At 41.2% G+C, this 19645-nt stretch overlaps 1 protein-coding gene across 1 annotated transcript in view; it reads right to left on the bottom strand.

Annotated features, from left to right (window-relative positions):
• SATB2 (SATB homeobox 2) overlaps positions 1 to 15999 on the bottom strand; it is a 372408-nt gene extending 356409 nt beyond the window's left edge. The window contains exons 1-2 of the mRNA XM_030210508.1: positions 15857 to 15999; positions 14628 to 14855 (exon numbers count right to left, since the gene is read on the bottom strand). Of these exons, the coding sequence (XP_030066368.1) occupies positions 14628 to 14796 (169 nt within the window). The 5' untranslated portion in view covers positions 14797 to 14855; positions 15857 to 15999. The remainder of the gene's footprint in view (positions 1 to 14627; positions 14856 to 15856) is intronic.
• Between the last annotated feature and the right edge of the window lie 3646 nt (positions 16000 to 19645).

Genomic DNA, 19645 nt, shown 5'->3' with positions numbered 1-19645 from the left:
TCTCCATTTTAAAAGCACTTTGCTAGATTTTACTCCTCTTTCTGGAAGTGTCTGTTTCACTATTCTACACCATCAAAGTCAATACCCTTTCCATAAACATTTCTGAAATTAAACAGTCATGAGCATCAAGTCATTAGTCTAAATCTCTACATTGAACATCGACAGATGCGTGGTGTAGAATCCCTGTGCCTTCTGTGGGATTAATGTGATTGTGTCTGGGGAAAGGTGACTAAAGTAATGAATCCAAAATGTTGAGAATGGCTGATTTTTCATGTCATGGGTCCATAAGCAGTCTGAAAAAGTTACAAGTTTGAATTTCAGTAACTTTTTAATTTTTTTCACATAAAAGAATGGGGTTTGGATTGTATTACAAATTGTTTGTCCTAACAGAATTCATTAAAAACTCAATTTTGTTTCTGGAGATTTTATTCACTTTTTCCCAGAGATGGTCACAAATATCCTAGTCCTAAATTGGGTATTACACTATTCACAGAATATATTGATTTGTCCTCCCTTGGGTTAATTTTCTTTTTTTTTTCCCTATATTGTTTGTTCTCTTGTATTCTCCATCAATTGAGTACTTGTGTAAATAAAGCTGTCAAATTTATTTTTGGTTATTCCTTATGATTATACAACAGTAGAATGACAACTTCATTTCTGTTCAAGAATAATCTTGATATTAATTATTTTGAAAATGCAACAAATTAAAAAAAAATAAGAATGCATCCAACATTCTGTTGCTGGACACTAACATTAAGAATCCCTGATTTTCCTCCAGACACTGTGCAAGCACTGACCCTGAACTTAATTAGACTGTCCAGTTCAGGGCCTGCACATATATCAAATTCTCCAGGCTCCTCCCTGGACCAGTCTGTTACATTCTTGTAACAGGTAAAGGGCTAGATTCTATATATGGCGCCTGAAAATTCCACGAAGAAAAAACTACACCTAGGTGTATTCTCTAATGTATGCCTAAATTTTATAGAAAAGTCTTAAATTTCCATATGGTATACAGAATATGCTGAAAAACTCTCCATGCAACCAAATTTAGTAATGGCCATTTAAGCCATGTTTTACTTGGCGTAAATCCCGATGCCTAAATTAGGTGTAGACCCCTGGATTCTATATAGCATGCCTAGAAATCCACGCCAAAATCCAAGTGTATTCTATAACAATGCGCGTACCTTAATTGGCTTAACAAGCTAATCAGTGTTGATAACAGCTCTTAACAAACAATAATGAGCACCAATTGTCACTTAGAATCTATGCACACAACTGGCTAAGCACATTCTGTAATGCAGTGTGCCTAACTTCTAACACATGCAGGCAAAAAGAGGTGTGGTTATGGGTGGGGAAATTGGCATTTCATAGGCGTTCCGAAATTTATGTGTGTAGTTATTGAACATGGTCCAGTGTGTCTAAATTTATGTGCCGGAATTTATGCCATGTTTTTGTTGGTGTTAATGGAGGCACAAAGTTTTGAGATATCAACTACTAGGCGCTGCTTAGTCGGTATTGATTTCCACGCTGATTTTTTAGGGTCCATATATAGAATCTCCCCCAGAGTGGGTGTATTCTATAACAACGCACATGGATTTTAGAAACACCCATGCCCCGGCCCATGGTCATGCCCCCTTTTCAACTACCCAAGCAGCAAAGGACTCAAATACAAGTCCACTTATGCATCCAGCTTTTCCTACTTAAGCGCACAACTATGGAACGCACTACCAAAAGTAATAAAAATTACGGTCTACCACCTAAACTTCCGGAAAGCACTAAAAACAGACCTGTTCAGAAAAGCATATCCCACTGACCCAACATTAAAAAAAAACCTGGATACCTGCGACATAATGAAACCAAAGACCGTAATGGACATATCCTAACTCTTCCTCTCCCTCTCTAATGTTCCCCCAATTGTATTTACCACGCATGTACCTCTCTCTACCACAATATCACCCTGTAATTGTATTAGTTCATACTGGAATTGGCTAACGCCGTTTACGGTACTATGTAAGCCACATTGAGCCTGCAAATAGGTGGGAAAATGTGGGATACAAATGCAATAAATAAATAAATAAATAAATGTACACCACGTTACAGAATATACTTAGCCAGTTCTGTCCGTAAATCTTCATTAATGACAATTAGTGCTGATAATTACTTGCTAACATCCAAATGACAGTGTTGATTGGCTAGTTAACAAATTAAGTAATGCACATTGTTATAGAATACGGTTTGATTTCCACATAGAAATTAAGGTGTGATATATTAGAATCGGGCAGAAAGTGTAGAATAAATGTTACAAAACGACCACTAAAGTATTGTGATGTCATATAAATGAATTCCATTCTGTATGCCCCACCTAGATTTCTTTGCTCCCTGAGGGTCCCTTTTACAAAGGCACATAAGGACCTACATGCAATCAGCGTGCGCCAAATTGGCATTACTGCCTGGCTACCGCATGCCCCGGTTGATAATTCCAAATTTGGCAGGCGTCAAAAACACGCAGTAGAAAAGATTTTCTATCGTGAGGCGCCTACCTGGCGGTAAATGGCAGTTGGCGAGCGCTGCATGCTGACCAGTTGGGTAGCGCACGAGACCTTACCGCTAAGTCAATGGTTGGTGGTAAGGTCTCAGGCCAAAAAATGGACACATGCTGGTTTTCATTTTGCTGCACGTGCATTTTCTGGCCATTCAAATAATACCTTTTTTCCAGATGTGGTATAATATGGGTCTGGCACACGCCAAAAATATGTGCCCACGCTACCGCAGGCCAGTTTTTGGCACACCTTTGTAAAAGGGCCCCTGAATGACTATTAGCTGCATATTTACTTCAGAAGCTCGTTGGAGATGTATTGGCTAACAGTGGCGAGGCACTGCATATCCACTGACCCACTATCCTTTAATCCCCTGTATGTTTCTTATGTTGTGTGAATGGTTACTTTCCTGTATTGAATTGGGATTCTTTTCTTCAAAACTCATATTTGTTATTTTATTTTTGATGTAACCTGCACTGTGATGCTCGTAGGAAGGGTGGTATATAAAATTTTAAGTAAACCATACACCATAAGAACCAGTGCCTATGTACAAGATAAAACCATGCTAAGCTCCAGGTTTAATTTAATGTAAAATAGCCATGTTTTTTCCCCAAACCTACAATTATTCACCCCCATCTTTATATCAGCTGGTGGCTGATTCCAATGACAGGCTGCCTTTTCTTTTAGAGTGCATTCCATTACCACCCATCAACCAGGGTCTTGGTTTTTATGCACCTGTTTCAAAGCGCTCTGGACTTCGAAACCCCAAATTACACTGGGAAGTGATATAGTAAAAGTAGGATCAGCTCGCCTCCACCTGTCATTCTACTCTAAATGTATAAAGAATGAACGTACTTTTTAAATTCTATAGCAATGTTATCCCCAGCATTGCTACTCTGATTAAGCCCAAACTTGTCACATCTTGGTCTGGTTAATACCTGGATGAGAGACCACCAGGAAAAAGCCAACGCTCTGGGCTGCAGAAGGCAACGACAAATCACTGAAAATAATGTCACAGGCATGACCAAGAATCTGTGTCAGCCACAGAATATCTCACCACCTATATTACATTTTCACAAGAGCTATGGCTGCACTGCCACAATATATATATATTAGTTTTCTTTGCGTACTGAGATGTTGAAACTATACTGAGAAAAATTTGTGTGTTCCCTTTTTCTCAGTGGCTCGGGCTGTGCTTTGTTAAATATTAATTTTTTTTCTTATGTTGACAACATATTACACTATAGAAACAAAGGAGAAATAAGACCCTCATATTACTTTCTATTTTCCTTCTTCCTTGTCTTTGTTAGTTCACGATCATTAATCTGAGAACCCTTTCTCTAGCTGATTTTAGTGATTTGCACAGGGAAAACATTTTGGTCCCTTTCTTTCTTCTTGAATTTATTATTGGAAACAGCTTTGGTAGCATGTCTAGAAAGGTGGTGTATCAAGACAAATAAACATAAATATACATAAGCATAAACATCCGTATTACTCCAGCAGAAAATTTTAGTTTATCTCAAACCTAGATACAGAGGAATCGGCAGCAAAGGTACTGAAAAAAGAAAACTTCTTTAGTCTCGCCCTGTAGGATCATCTCATTTATGGTTGTACCTTGAGCAGCGTTATGGGAAAAAAAATCTTATTGTGAATTTCCATTTTTTTTCTCTCTATGTGGTTTCCCAGTTATCCTGGTTGTTAAAACATTCTGACCTTTCCTACATATTTATTTTGTTACTGCCTTATAAAATCTCCTTGATCTGGAGGGTCCATACATTTTCCTGGTTTCAGGAGTGGCCTGCATTCCCTTTTCACGCTGCCCACATGCCCCATCATGCTGGTAACTCCTCTGCCTAACACTGCTGGCCAGGGGCGTAGCTAGGTGGGGGCATGGGCCCCCGCAGATTTAGCCCTGGCCCCCCTGTTTTCACCCCCCGCCGCCGCCGATACCAACCCTCCCCTACCACATTTGACCCGCCCCCTCCCACCGCTGCCAACAGGTACCTTTGCTGGTGGGGGTCCCCAACCCCCACCAGCCGAAGTCCTCTTCAGCGCCGGTCTCTGGCGCGTTGCTGATCTAGATTCTGTTTCTGTGAACATGCAGGATGTCAGGACTCAGAGAAACAGAATCCAGATATGCGAACGCGCCGGACTCGGAGATCCGCGCTGAAGGGGACTTCGGCTGGCGGGGATTGGGGACCCCTGCCAGCAAAGGTACCTGGTGGTGGCGGGTTGGTGGTGGAGGGAGGTGGGATCAAAGTGACAGGGGGGGTCTGCGGCACCAGGGGGGCTAAAATGTGCCCCCCTCACCTCAGGCTCTGGACCCCCCCCTCCCGCAGAAGTCTGGCTACGCCCCTGCCGCTGGCTACCCTTTTTAATTTGACTACATGGCAGAGGCCCAAGTGCTGGTCGCCCAAACCATACATTGCTAGTTCAGAGGCCCTTTTACTAAAGTTGGCACACGGCAATGGGCTTGTCACGCGCCAATCCGGAACCATGGTCAAGCTACTGCAGGAGCTCGCTGGTAATCAGCCAGCGCCAATGTGTGGCGCTAAGTGCTCCTCCTCCCCCCCAAATGTCCACGTGGTAAGTAGTTCACTTACCACATGGCCACTTCTTGTCGAGAAAAAAAGACAGCCTTTTACCCACTGCAGCAAAAGGGGGCCTAAGCACACATCAAAAATATGCGCTGATGTTAGCGCAACCCCCCCCCCCCCCTTTTACCACAGTTTAGTAAAAATACCCCTGAGTGAGCATAATAGCAGCAGAGAAATGCAGAGTCTCATTTGGCTAATAATGGCCCTCCTCCCCACCCCAATATGCCAAAGCACAGCAGAATCCAGGATCCAGCTTGGACGACAATAATTAATCAGGACATTCAAAAGTGTGAAACATCCATCAGTGTGTTTAGTGAGGTTTTTTTAGCCTCCTTTATAATGGGTATCTGGTAAGCTCTTTTTCTCACTGAAAAGCTATTAGATCATCTAAAATACCTACAGTAAAATCATTAAAGTCCATGCTATAAGCGGAAGTTCAGACATGTTCTACCTGCATTTTCTATCTCTGCCTCTCTCTCTCCTAACACCTTTGCCTATCTGGTAAATGGCAGACAAGTGGCTGTGATACAACTTAAGCTAGCTTGCACAGTTTTACCAGTGAAAACAACAGATGGCTTTTCTGCCAGAAGACACATAAATTATGTATGTATGTATTTATTTATTTTATTGACCGCCATTTGCAACGTTACAGCAAGGTGATATACAATACCTGCAAACAATCAGCAACATGATTCGAGGTAAGGCACATAGACATATGTGACTGCGTGACAAACTTTGCATCAGACGTTTAACATACTCAAGGGGTTCTTTTACTAAGGTGTGCTGAAAAATGGCCTGCGGTAGCGTAAGTGTGTGTTTTGAACACAAGCAGATCCATTTTTTAGCGCACCTGTAAAATTGCCTTTTTTAAACATTTTGACCGAAAATGGATGTGCGGGAAAATAAAAATTGACGCACGTCCATTTTGGGTCTGAGACCTTACCACCAGCCATTGACTTAGCGGTAAGGTCTCACGCGTTAAACGGGCGGTAAGGGTCTACGTGCATCAAATGCCTTTTACCGTCCGGCAGCACCATGCACCAGCAAATAAAATTATTTTCTGGCACACGTAGGGGACCTGCGCCAAAAATGAAATTACTGCCCGGCACACGCGATAGCCAGGCAGTAACTCAGAACTGGCACACGTTGGGGGCGCGTAGGCCTTTACGAGGCTTAGTAAAAGGGCCCCTCACTGCATCAAGGTGGTTTGCCACTGATCTTTGCTCAATGCACAGTTTTATAAGATTTACAAGAGCATGCCCATGCATTTTGTTGTTTAGAATTTGTGATTAGGGCATGTTGTACAACCACATAAAAATAAGGCACATGCACCCCAGAAATGATTCATGGTGGCCTCAATTCTATGGAACTACTGAGCTACATAGACATTGGGATCCAGGCATGTGTTTTGGCTGTGCAACTCCAGCTACATTCTGCTCTGGCACATAGATTCACTCCTGTACACAAGTTTTGCACATCTCTGGATTCTGCAAGCTCATTCCAGGGGACACAAAAAGACAAGGAGAAAACCACTAGATACCAGCTGTAAGCTACCAGCTGCCCCAGGCTCTTAACCATGGTAATAAAAATGGCAGACTATAAATAACTGTGTAAAGAGCCAGGCTTGAACACCCTTCTGGAAGTTTTTATATGAGTTCTCAAGCCTCAAGTTGAGGGGGCCAGACAACTAATTACAGAGTTGCATGAGGAACCTAATCATAGTTTTGCTATTGTTGGAATGGCCAGGGACTTGGCTTGGGAAGGTCTTCGAACTTGCTGCAGACAATAGAGAATGAGAGAAGATGAAAAAATAGGCCGGCAAACAAATGTCATAAATTATTTTACACACACACACTAAAAACAGCAAATGGAAAATCCCCGAAACTAAATAATGCTTTGCTCCTAAAATTGAGAAAATAGCATTACAACCTAGTATTTTAAAGTTAAATAATGTGAACCTCAACTACCCAGGACGAGTCACAGACTTTTACAACATACAACCTAATGAGGCTACGTATCGTTGGTTCAATGGTACACTGAAAAACTGGAGTGGGAAACACCTTTTGGGAAATAACAAGAAGACAAAATTATTTCCTTTCTTTAAACAATACCGAGGTACTGACGCCTTCTCTTTACGCTACATGCATGGTTGGAATCCACACAAAGGCAGCCACTCAGGTCCTTCCACCACACCAGTAGCTGCTCTTCTCACTACAATTGATCCTCCTCGCATATAATGCAGAATAAGCCTGGGAGAGAACAGCTCTAGACATAGAAAAGGGGCAACACTTCACCACTAAGCATCTATGTAACTGACATTGAATGGTCCTACTGGTATTAATTTTAGTTGCTATGCCTATTGCATGGAGAGGAGAAGAAAAACTCACAATCTGAAAAAAAAAGTGTGCATTTATAGTCTGAAATAGATACTGGTCAGTGGGTTCCTATAGAAGGAAGTCAACATTCCCAAATTACAGTACCATTAAATTATGCCTGGGTCACTGAATGGGTGGATACACTGCATTCTGTTTAAGACAGAGCTTCAATTGTATATATTTGTGTTAACCAAAGATGTATTTATTTTAATAACAGACCAAGTAGCTAAAAACATTCAAAATGGCTACTCTTCCACCTCAGCAAAAACCCAACTGAGATCCTGAATGACCTCCAGTAAATTGAACTCCTTTTCTTATCCCTCTAAAAAAAGCAAAGAGAAACTGCACACTGAGGGTGCAATGAAGGACACAGACTCCCAGAACTGTGAATTGGTCCACTAGTGGTTTTTCATTACCTGTCCCGTACGTTCATTAATAATGCATTTTCCAGGCCTGAGAGAAGTGAAATAATCTCTTAAGTCTATCATCCACCACACAAAAAATCCATATCCACCAAAAGCTACATTATTACACACACAATATTCCATTTTCTGGTATACAAAAGTTATTCCTTTAATATAACAAGTTTCATAGCTGAAAGCATGCATGTATTCTGGATGTGGCATGTAGAAAATGTGTCCTATAAATGTGCATCTGTTTACGTGGGTCTCCAATTTAATCCATACTGAAAGCTCAGAATTTAAAGATTCTGTTTACACAATTATGAAGATAGATAGATAGATAGATAGATAGATAGATAGATAGATAGATAGATAGATAGATAGATAGATAGATAGATAGATAGATAGATAGATAAACCAGACCAAAGACTGAGGTTACACTCTAAACCGACAGCATGTCCACATTGAGCTCCCCACTCTACCTCCAAAACAGCCAAACATTCAACCATGGGATCTGTAAGTATAGCTAACTGTGTAAGATCTGTCCTTTTAAATAGCAGAACACCCAAGGGCCTCTCTCTGCAATCAGCTAGTATCAGCCCTCATTTCTTTTTTGTTCCTACCAGTGGGGCTGGGGCATGCAACAGCTGGAACAAGTACTGTTCAATTTCTGTCTACGGAAACAAACTTGCTCACAAACCAGCCCATAGATATACATCAGTGTCAATGGCACTAGGAAGCAATTTTTATATTTCAGAAAGGTAAGTCTTTTTTGGAAAGACTGTGCACAGGCATCTGAAAAAAAAATGATGTGGCCTTAGCAGTCTATACTAGCCTCAGAGAATTCCTGCATTGGCCCAAAAATAGGCAACAAATCCTGCAAAGAATCCACTTAACGCTACTGAGAAAGCCAGGATTTCAGTCAACCACATTTAGACCATATTGTACAAGTAGCTACCAATAAAAGAGAAAGCCGTTTTAGGATTATGGAAGATTTGAATTTATGCTTCATGGTAACAAGCATGGTTTGGGTTTATTATACTTCAGGGCTGTGTTTTATTTTCCGACAAGCTGACAGATATGTGTGAAGTGAAATCTAAAAATCTATAAAGAACCAAGGGGGTCTTTTACTAAAGCTTAGCTTGAGGTATCTGCAGCAGGGCCCATTTTATTCCTATGGGCTCTGCTGCAGATAACTTGAGCTAAGATTTAGTAAAAGACCCCCCCCCCCCCACCCAAGTTTATAGCAGATAGTGAACTACAACCAATAACAAAAAAAAAGATAGGAGGAAAAAGATCTCAGATGCCTCCTTGACACGAAATTATATACTGTCAATGTTATGGGCAACCGTATCTTTCATGGGTCAAAAACCTCTTTTCTCACATTTTTCAATTTTAAATTCACAGTGTCCATGTCAATAATGTCCAGAAAACTTATTATATAGTGCTGCAACCCAACCAATATGGTGTATCATTGACACTATATTTTTTTCCTCCTATCTTACTTTTGTTATTGGTTATAGTTAAGTATCTGCTATAAACTTGGCTCTTTATTGATTTTTTTTTGTTTGTTTTTTTTGTTATTAGTTAAGCACAAGTATTTTCTCCATATTGGTTGTGAAGTAAAACCTACCCATGCACAACATCGATGCCATGCACCAAAAACATTAGGAATGACTGAAAATCCCCAGCAACATTGGAACAATAATGGGGTTGAAACTATCGCAGTGTAGGTTAATTACAGTTCAGTATGGGCTGCCTTTCTTATCAACAACTGTTAGAGACAGAAATTTGGTTTTAACAAAAATCCGGCTTTTGTGGCAGGATCAGAGCTTTTCTTAAGAGCCCTGGCTGGACCCCGTGGCGCTGCTCAGAGCACTATGCAGTCTGCAGTGGCCCCTCTCCCCACCAAACTCTCCACTTCCATGTGCCATGGACTGAAAATCTAATTCTTCAGCTCGCTCCTCTCAGACTCCGCTCAAAGGTACATTGTGTGAATGAACAGGAAACAAAAAATAGCTCCACATCAGCGGATTGTTCTTTCTAGTATCCTGAAACTGATCCTCGAAAAGATTTCCACAACCTAATCAGCGATTTCATTGACAAGAATTTCCTAACGGTTAATCATCTTTTATTTTTAAAATTCTTACGGAGTGAATTGCAAAGTGCAAGGATATGCCAATTCTGGTAAGTAAATGTTACCCAGTAGAAATATAAAGCTGTCAGCAGTGTAGCACTTGTGCTTGCTCTAACCTCCCTGCCTGGCTTCCAAGGCTGTTTGAGAACATTAGTCTTTTTTTCGACCCCCCCCCCCCCTCCTCAGGCACTCTCTCAAACCTGCTCCATGTGAACCTGACAGCAGATGTGTTTTATGGCATATGTCCTTTTAGAAAGGCTGCTAAGGTAACTCCCTACCTAAACATCTCAGAGTAAGCTGTGTCAGACAAAAATAATTCATTTCTGCCTCCTTTCATGCTCTCTCCTGAAGATAATAATCCATAAATTACTCCCCCAATTTCTGTCACATAATAACACAACTTACAGAATGTTAAGACTGTTTATCTATGTGGTGTTGACCCCACTTGGGTGCACTCCACAGAGAAAAAACAAAAAGTAAAACAAAATAAAACAACAATTATATATATATATATATATATATACACACACACACACACGCACACACACACACATATGTTTGACACTCAGACCCAAGCTCCTGTCATATCAATGAATGAGGCTTCCTGAAAAATTCTTCATCTCCGTGTGTCACATTCTACCGGGCTATGAGAAATAGCAACAGCTACGAGCCACAACATTCCCCTGTCTTTTGTGACTCTGTTGGTGAGCCATGCAGAGCAGCCAACCTCTAGTAAATAGATTCATGCAGCTCTCCAAGTTCATCCATCTCTGCAAAGCATGGAAAACCTTTTGCCGTGAATCATTATTTTACCTAGACAGTCAAGTCACTCTGAATTAAAGGAAGCATTGCCAGTGCATGCCTAAATACAATATTGCAAAGTAAGCTATTCTGCTAAAGGAACCATTCATATTACATACATATGCCAGAAGGTAACAACACTATAAATATCTATTCCAAAGAAAACACTCCAAAATATTTTTCTATATCTATATCTATCTATATACACTGTGTCTGGAAAAAAAAACGGGACCCCTTACATAGTTTCAAAATACTTTGCAATTGTTTAAACATTTAGTATGACCTTTGAAAATACATTAGTCCAACCTTTATTAGGAAACTCGCTTAGCATACTCTTTGCACCGTATGTCTTAATTTGTCACAAATATTTAATTGCAACTTTATCTTCTTTGCTAAACGCCATTTTGCTAAAACACATCTTAATGGTCATTTCCTAAATTATGTCATTTTGAAAACAGGTATCATCCAGATTTTACAGCAACTTGTAGTAACGCCTGTCAATAATAGTTATAATTTGTAGTAGTCTATTTCTTTTGGTGTTATTTGGAAAAATGTTAGGGGGTTTCACTTTTCAGGACACAGTGTATATATATATATATATATATATATATATATATATATATATATATATATATATATATATACACACACACACATATATATATATATATAGAGAGAGAGAGAGAGAGAGATCTGAATATATTGCCATCATATTTATTCTATGAAAAACAGCACTCCCGGTACACACCTGTTTATAAAATGCCTATAATATATTCTATCAAACCAAACACTCTCAGTATATGTGTATACCTACACTAAATGTCCCCTACAGTTACTCTTTCATAAAAGAAATCATATTGGCAAATTGTTTTTCTAACATTAATTTTCAATTTATGCCAATAAAAAAAATCTACTTGAAGGAAACCCTGGGACACATGCATTAAAGGTCTGGCCAATGTTCTCCCCTTTAAAAACAACAGAATGATTCCATTGGTGCCACTTTTGTCCCCGTGTATTTACTGAATGAATCCCTACAGTTCATGCAGGGTGCTGCAGTGTTCCAAAATGAAAAAAAAAATGCAGGTCTCCTCGGACCTCTTCGGCAAAGTGGTAGGTAGTAAAATCCGCTCACCGCAAAGGTTTTAAGCTAGTCGGCTGCGACTGCACCTGGTGAAGGTGTATAAAACCCTCTCACAGTTCAGTATCAAAATTGGAGTGTGATGTGTCCCATTGGTTTGGGGGGGAATCTAACACCATCTGAATTTCTCCATTCTATCCAGTCCTTCCTGAGCAATAGCATAAGGTAAACTACAGGTCATGGCTCCCTACGGAAGCTGTGAAGCTTTGTTATCCAACAGGCACAAAAGACAAATTTCCATATAAAAAGCATTACAGGTTACACACATCCAGTCACAATAAATCACAACTATTTGTTCTACACCAGAAGAAATGAAAACCCTATTAGGAAATCAATCTTTTGTTAACTGATCAGACCAAATCTACACTGAAAACTTTTTAAAATAAAATTTACAAATCGATGTTCTGTAACAGTTGATTTTTTTTTTCATCTCCATAGAGTCCTTCAGTCTACTGAAAACTATCCAGCCGGGATTAACATGTGCAAAACAGGGAATCTTAGGAACTGGAAAAAAAAAAAAACCACAGACACGACAGGCTTATTTCCTCAATAAAATCTTACACAGTATAAAAAATAAAGAAAAGGAAAAAGAAAATCCCTTTTAAATAGCATCATTGTGACATGAAATGAACTCTGCTGTTGTATCCCATATTAAAGACGGTGAAAAGTGAATGGGTGTGTGACAACGAGGGGCAGAAGACCACACGCCTCACACAAGAACTGAAAACTGAGTAGACTCTCAGAGCCTCACAGCAGAAAGATTATACAGGGAACAGAAGTTTTAAAACATCTGTACAGCACCTTATTCATTGTTATCATGACACAATGTTTCTACGTTACACTCTGTTCAGTAAGCTATGCTTTCCCAAAATGTTGTCATTTTCAAGCCACAAATCTTTAAGGCTAAAGTTTACCATAGGAATAAAATGGACCCTGTGATGATAACGCAATGCAACCATTAATTAATTAATGACCCTCTTGGTTCTTGACAGGCCAACAAAGACCCAGAAATATGAAATCGAGACCCCTAGAAACTTAATTGTTCAAAGCACAACTGCAACCAGAAAGCAACAGAGGTGTTTTAAGATGTTTCAAACTAACTTTTCCCACACACACAGAGTAGCCCTTTCTGAGACAACAGTTTCCATGTCAGTTCTTTCTGGTTAAAAAATAGTAATAATAATCTGAATTTTCTGCAGCAATACAAATTTCAGTGCTATGACTGGCTTTCCAAGATTTCTAGGCAAAATGGTGGGACCTGATTCAAACGAAGCTGTAACATATCTGAACATTGCTCACAAGGTTCAACAAGAAGTTTTTTTCAGGTCTCAACTTTCCAGGAACGCAAGCCTCGTGCATCCAGCCTTCCTTAGGCACAATATACTCTCTTGTCCTTCCTTAGGTAAACTTTCAAATTGCCACAAACACAAAGGCACTGCTAACTTGTGCATCCATGGCAGTAAATATAAATCTTACAACAACAACATTCAGCAAAGGAACTTTTTAGCAGTCTGATGGCAAACATACACCTCACATGCAAGGATTCAAGAGACACCAGAAATAGGTTAAAGTCTCCGGCCTCTTTAAATCACTTAAGAAAATGGATTAAACACGTATGATTTAATTATTGAATAGAAATGGTTTTGGAAAGGGAAAAAAGTCTGAAAAGCAGGTGTGATTTTCCCTTTTGTTAAATGATCACACAAAACATTTTCTCCATGGAAAGGTAGAACGCAAAATAGTAAATATAACCGCACATGACATTAAAACTGATTTTAAAACGGCAAGTGCTGAGGTGACACAAATATAAAAACACAAGGAAACGGAGAAATAAAGAGGCCTAGCAAGTCCTGAGATTGGTTCTACAGATGCAGCAAAATTGTTTTGAATAGCACACACAATTCAGCTCTAAGACCCTCTTTTCTAAAGGATCTCCTCTAACAGAATGAAGGTGGATTTAAAAATATATTCACAATCAATGAAGTCAAATCGATTTAAAAGAAAGTTTCATCCTACAGCTCTTATGATAACTTTATTAAAAGGCTATATAGAGAAAAAGAACATACCTCTGTGCATAATACGCTGCATTTAACATGTGGCAGTGTGCCTCTACTAAATTATCATTTCAAAAAATGGCAGATTATCATTTGACGTTTACTAATTTATACACTGTTGCTGCTTTCCACTGAAATTATGCTCTTCGTACACTGGTGGCTGCAGTCCAGTCTTTTTACATGGGTGAATATTTTCTAACATACAGGCGTGAGTAAAACAAAACCCTGATGCACAACTTCAGTACAAGGAAACTGTTAAAAATCAGTTCCTGGCTGTCCAGGAAAAGTTAAAAACCAGTTAGCAAGCTGTGACAGAAAGCTGCCAACACCTCAGCTCAAGGTGGCAGGCTGCCCAAGAAATGCCACTGTCCGGGTAAACCACCATACAGTGCAAATGCAAAAGCGGCTGATAGCTACTGGTGGGAGAAGGCGAGCAAGTGGGGGGGTGGGGGTTAACAAACTGGAATATACTTCCTGAAATTCTACACCCAAGCAGCAAACGTAATCAACATGGACCCCACCACCCCAAGCAGTTCATAGTCTACTGTCACTCTATTATGTATATATGAATATGTCTAAATGGTTACCTCCCATTGGTTTTGTCAAAGAGCCATTGGACCTCCCTCTGGCTCCTGCCGGACTGCCATTCTGTTCAAGTCTGGCCACTTTCACTGAGGGAGGGCCCTTGACATCAGGGCTGCTGCTCCTTCTCTCTGGACTATCCCGCAGAGAGGGGCTCTCACTTTTCCGCTCCATGCTGCTCTTACTTGGAGACAACGTTCGCCCTGGCAGTTCACAATAAAACGGGCAAGGACCTGAAAAAGCAGAGGAAAAAATGCAAGAAAAAAATATCATATTTAACAAGTGATCAAAACAAAGTAATTCACAGCTCCTATAATGCAAATATTTAGTTATTCAAAACTATATTCACAATTTACATAATTTCCCCAACAAATTTTAGATTTAACATAAGCTGTCCAGAGTTCAATCTGCATTCCTCTGTAAATCTGAGTCCTGCTTTTGAGGTGTTGCACAAATCTAGTCTCTAAATTCTTCATTATGTCTTGTTCTTTTACATGGTCTAGTTGTGGAAAGAAAAGCCAGCCTGGCGCTTGATAAACTTAAAACAGCTCGGGCAGTGGTGCCTGTCATCATCTCCTGACAGCTCCCATCAGTTCATGCACACATGAATATGTGATTGAAGAGAAACTACACAGCACTTATCACTCTCATTTTTCAAAGACATCCCAAAATGATCTATATATCCTGCAGTGCCCTGAAATATTAGGTCAACATTCACTGGAAGCTTTTCAGAATTTCATAAAATACAGACTAGAAACAAGTGAGCAGATAGAATAATTTTCCTTTTCAATATTCCTGCTTTTGGTTGCCTCATTTGTAAATTGCATGCCTTCCACTGTGTCTAATTAGTACAGAAATGATTGCAAAAATATTAACTATGCTTTCAAAAGTTACAATTTATGGCAAACCTTCCCAGCTTTCCAGTTTGGTATTTTCGGTAATGCACTTGCCTCCAATCCTGGCAAAGTTTTAGTGGAAAGTCCTGAAAGCTACAAGCTTTTTTTGTGGAAAGTCCTGAAAGCTACAAGCTTTTTGCACAGTGCTTCAATATTTCGAGACAAGTTCTGTTTTAATCTCAATTACAGATTCTATTTCATCAAGGAAAGGGAAACATAACTAGTACACATGGCTGTTTCTCAATTAGTAATGCCTAATGACTAAAGGAGATTGTTTTGCAGCCAGGCAGCATTTTATGAGAAGCTTATCATGTACAGTGAGTGGCTTTGGTACTTACTACTTAAAGTTTGTCTGTAACTTGGCTGAGCTGGGATAAGGCTCTGTCCATGGATCAACAGTAAAGAATCCAGGGTTAGAAGTTTTCGGTTCCCTCCAGTAACTTTGCTGTCTAGCTGCCTGCCTCTCCTGCCTTCGCTCTTCCTCCGGTTGAGTGCTGCTTCTGATGGTTATGATGTCTGGTACTGGACTGGGGATTATTGCGCTCATCCAGCTCGTGAAGCGTCTTTGTCCTGGAAAGCTGGTGATGAGCTTCTTTCTCCAGACTAGTCGCAGGGTGGGAGGTCAGCACTCAACAGCGATCTCTCTGTTCGCCACTGTCGCTGGTGGTCCGCGCACAGTCCGGGCGAGGGTAATCGGGAGGAGCGGGCACTCTCTTCACACCTTGACAAAAGAAATCAGTAAGAAAGGAGGGCAGATAGGAAGATGGGAGGAAGAGAACTGACTTCGTCTCCTCGGCAAGCGATTTACAGATGTGTCACTCCCAATCTCTCTCTCTCTCTCCCTCCCTGCCAGCAGGAGTAACTGACACGATAGAGAGAAAGAGAGAGAGAGAGAGAGCGAGAGATGATTATTAGTTGCGTTGAGTCATCAAACAAGTCCTTTTGGGTTGGCCTTGGATTCCCGATTCTGCCTTTTCCCGTCCCGATCTCATTTGAATATTATTTTTTTTTCCAAAGTCGTGGGATTTCTTGCATCAGGTCAAGGAAAGCGAGCAGGAAAATAAATAAAGAAATCAACGCGTGTCCCACTGCTGAGACGGGGAGGAAAACGTGCGCCGCCGAGTCGCGGAAGGAAGATCTTCGGGAGGGACAAAGTGGCAGCAGCTGCAGCAGAAGGATCGGGGTGAAATAGGGAGAAGAACAGCAGCACCAGAGGACGGGGTTCTCCCTGCTCACCCGGGCGCAAAGAACAGTTAATCAAGCTGATTACTGTAAGGCAGCTTGGCATTTATTACAGAAAATAACACCACATGATCCGCTAATAAGGCTTGCACGCAACTGCGGGAGACGGACAACACACTTCGCCCCTTCCGAAATGGCATTTTTTTTTCTTTTTCGCAAAGGGGAAGGGGTAACTGTCTGCTGTGGCTTGATTCCCCCTCCTCGTTAATGAATAATCGCAGTGACAGCGCATTACTTTCTTTCCCCAGTTGACCTAGCGCTTTACACCGTCAGGTACAGGAAGAGCCCGCTGCCTATCGTTCAATGCCGTGTGTCTGTGCGACAGGTTGGACAGGGAGCAGCTCTCCGGGCCTACCGGACCCCGAGGACGGTGATGTGCGATCTGCCGCTGGTACCCAGGCATAGACAGAGAGAGCTGCCAAGCTTTTTTTTTTTTTTTTTTTCAGACATCGTCCGGGAGTGGGGGCGAGGGGGGGTGTCAGAAAGTGGCCTCTGATGGCGCATCGCACCCGGCGACTGTGTGATGTACAACAATTTGTGGGTGTGTGTTGATGTATTTGCTTCTCGTGTGCGGTGTTCCAGGAGGGAGCCCGGGGCTGGAAGGGCTCCGATTCCGCCTCCAAGGCTGATGCTTCACCATTTGCAAAGTGCCAACGCAGCAGTCGCCCTCGTTTGGGACTTGGGGACATTTTTATTTTATTTTTGCATTATTATTTTTGTTTTGAGTGTTTTACAGGAGTGTAAGGTAGGATCACGTGCAATGCCGTTGCAGAGAGACAATGTGCCCAGGCGCCGGCCCCACGTGCTTCTACCCCAGACCCTCACTCGGACCCTGCTGCCTCCGCAAGGCGCACGCGAGGCTCCAGCCCCAGACACGCAACTCTCACCGCGGAACCCTCGCTGCGTCACCACCAGCGGGGATCGAATGCTGCTGCTTAAGGTGGATCGGATAACTTGCGTCCGCCGTTCCTTTTCAGGGCTCCTCCCGGCCGGGGGCGCCGGCGCACGTGCTTATTGTCATTTTACCCACCACTCCTGATCCTTTTGCCCTCAGTCACCCACAGCCCCTGCTCTCCCAGGTCTGCAGTCTCGGAAGGGATCGCGCTGAATTAGATCTAAGGATCTGGAGGAAATGTGGCGGACTGTGACTGAGCGCCTGGCGATAATTTGCAGGATGTTAGCAAGCGAGAACCCTCCAGCTATTAGAGCTGGTACTCCTTAAGAGGAGCTGCTGGTACGGTGGCGCCCGGCGGACATGCGAACCCTTTACATAGAGGGAAAGCGGCGCGCTGGAGGGTGGGGAGGGCTGCCAGCTTCGAGACGCTGCTAAAGATCAGTTAGAAGCGTTTTCTACCATGAAGAAGCGGGTGGAAGCAAACGTTTCTTTAAGGCTTTTGTTTGTTTGTTTATTTTTCTGTGAAGGTCCCATGGAGGGTGTAATAGTAAAAGGAAATAGGGTTGCCAGCTAAAGAGATCAGAGGGGCGCTGCGATTGACTCGGGTAGAATGGAGAGAGAGATCAGACCCGGAAAAATCATCTGTACGCTTTTTGATTTGTTCCCAGTTGCAGACTTCTTCCAGTCCGCATCTGGATCCCGAGCCTCTTTTGCTAGAGTCACCCAAGTAGGCAAACTGTTGCTGTGCATGGCTGGATGATCTCTGTTCCTGGCCAGAAAGACATAACATTCCTAGTTCGGCTAGACCATATCTTGTGCCTCATTAAACTGAAAGTGAAGAAACAGAGAGGAAGAGGAGGAAAACCATGCAGTAGTGCGGGGGGGGGGGGGGGGGGGCGGCTATGCTCACATAAAAGTAGGGTGTTCTTCACCTTCTGCTGCAGATATCCAGTACAGGATGAAATCTAAAGCGTAGTTTCGAGTGCACGTATAACCGCAAAGAAAGTGCTGAAGCTAGGCTGCTTAATAAAGGAAGTGAAAACGTGACTGCAAAACTTATTGAAAAGATACCGAAAGAAAACCATAGTCTAATATCTCATGTGCTTCTGAATTATATATATGTCCTTACCTTATGCAGAAGTCTGCATATCTCCAGATCAATGTCCTGGGAGTGAGAAGAATTGGTAATATTGGATTTCCGTGCATGTAAATAAATAAATGTCTGTGGCTCAGACTGGATCTTTCCTGCTTGATTCGTCACTATTATTATGTCTGATTGGATGATAGATAGATAGATAGATAGATAGATAGATAGATCTAATATGTAAGTAATGTGCGAAATAGAAATTTCAGGTGTATTTCATGACTGATACTGAATGCTGATTTTTCCACCGAGATCAGAAACGTAAAACAATGGTCATCAAGCTGGATGGTGCACCTATTCTAGTCTCTTTCTTATAATGAATAGAACATGAATTGTTAATTGGTTATAGAGTATAAATAATTTACGTTTTAAGATGAACATTTTGATTGTTAAATTATTAAACCGGTCAGAGGACTCTTTGAATAACATATGCAATTCAATACGTTAAAATATGCCATTTGTAAACGGTTTTAGCTTCAGTAAACGTTAGAATGTGTGAAAAATCCTTTAAACTTCAAAACTGCTGAGCGTGAGAAAAAAACATTATCAGGCAATCCACTTGACCTTTGTGGAGGAATCAAACAGTTGTAATTATATTAAGAAAAAGACTTATTGGGGAAATTATTTCAACTGAGTGTATTAGAATATAGACACTGTCATATATTCAGTTCATGAACTTCTATTAATTCTTAAAATTCTAATTAGAGAATAACGTGACTGGACTTGATAATATGGTTTATTCTCTGCTTTAGAAGCAATCAGACCAAATAAAGAAATTCTTCCTCCAGAACAGTTCCTAAATTATAAAGCACCTTTGGATTATTTTGCTGAATGCAAATTTATTAT

Source organism: Microcaecilia unicolor, chromosome 7, assembly GCF_901765095.1.
Source record: "Microcaecilia unicolor chromosome 7, aMicUni1.1, whole genome shotgun sequence".
Classification (NCBI taxonomy): domain Eukaryota; kingdom Metazoa; phylum Chordata; class Amphibia; order Gymnophiona; family Siphonopidae; genus Microcaecilia; species Microcaecilia unicolor.
The sequence above is the reverse complement of the archived record's forward strand: the minus strand, read 5'-3'. Positions and strand labels throughout refer to the sequence as shown.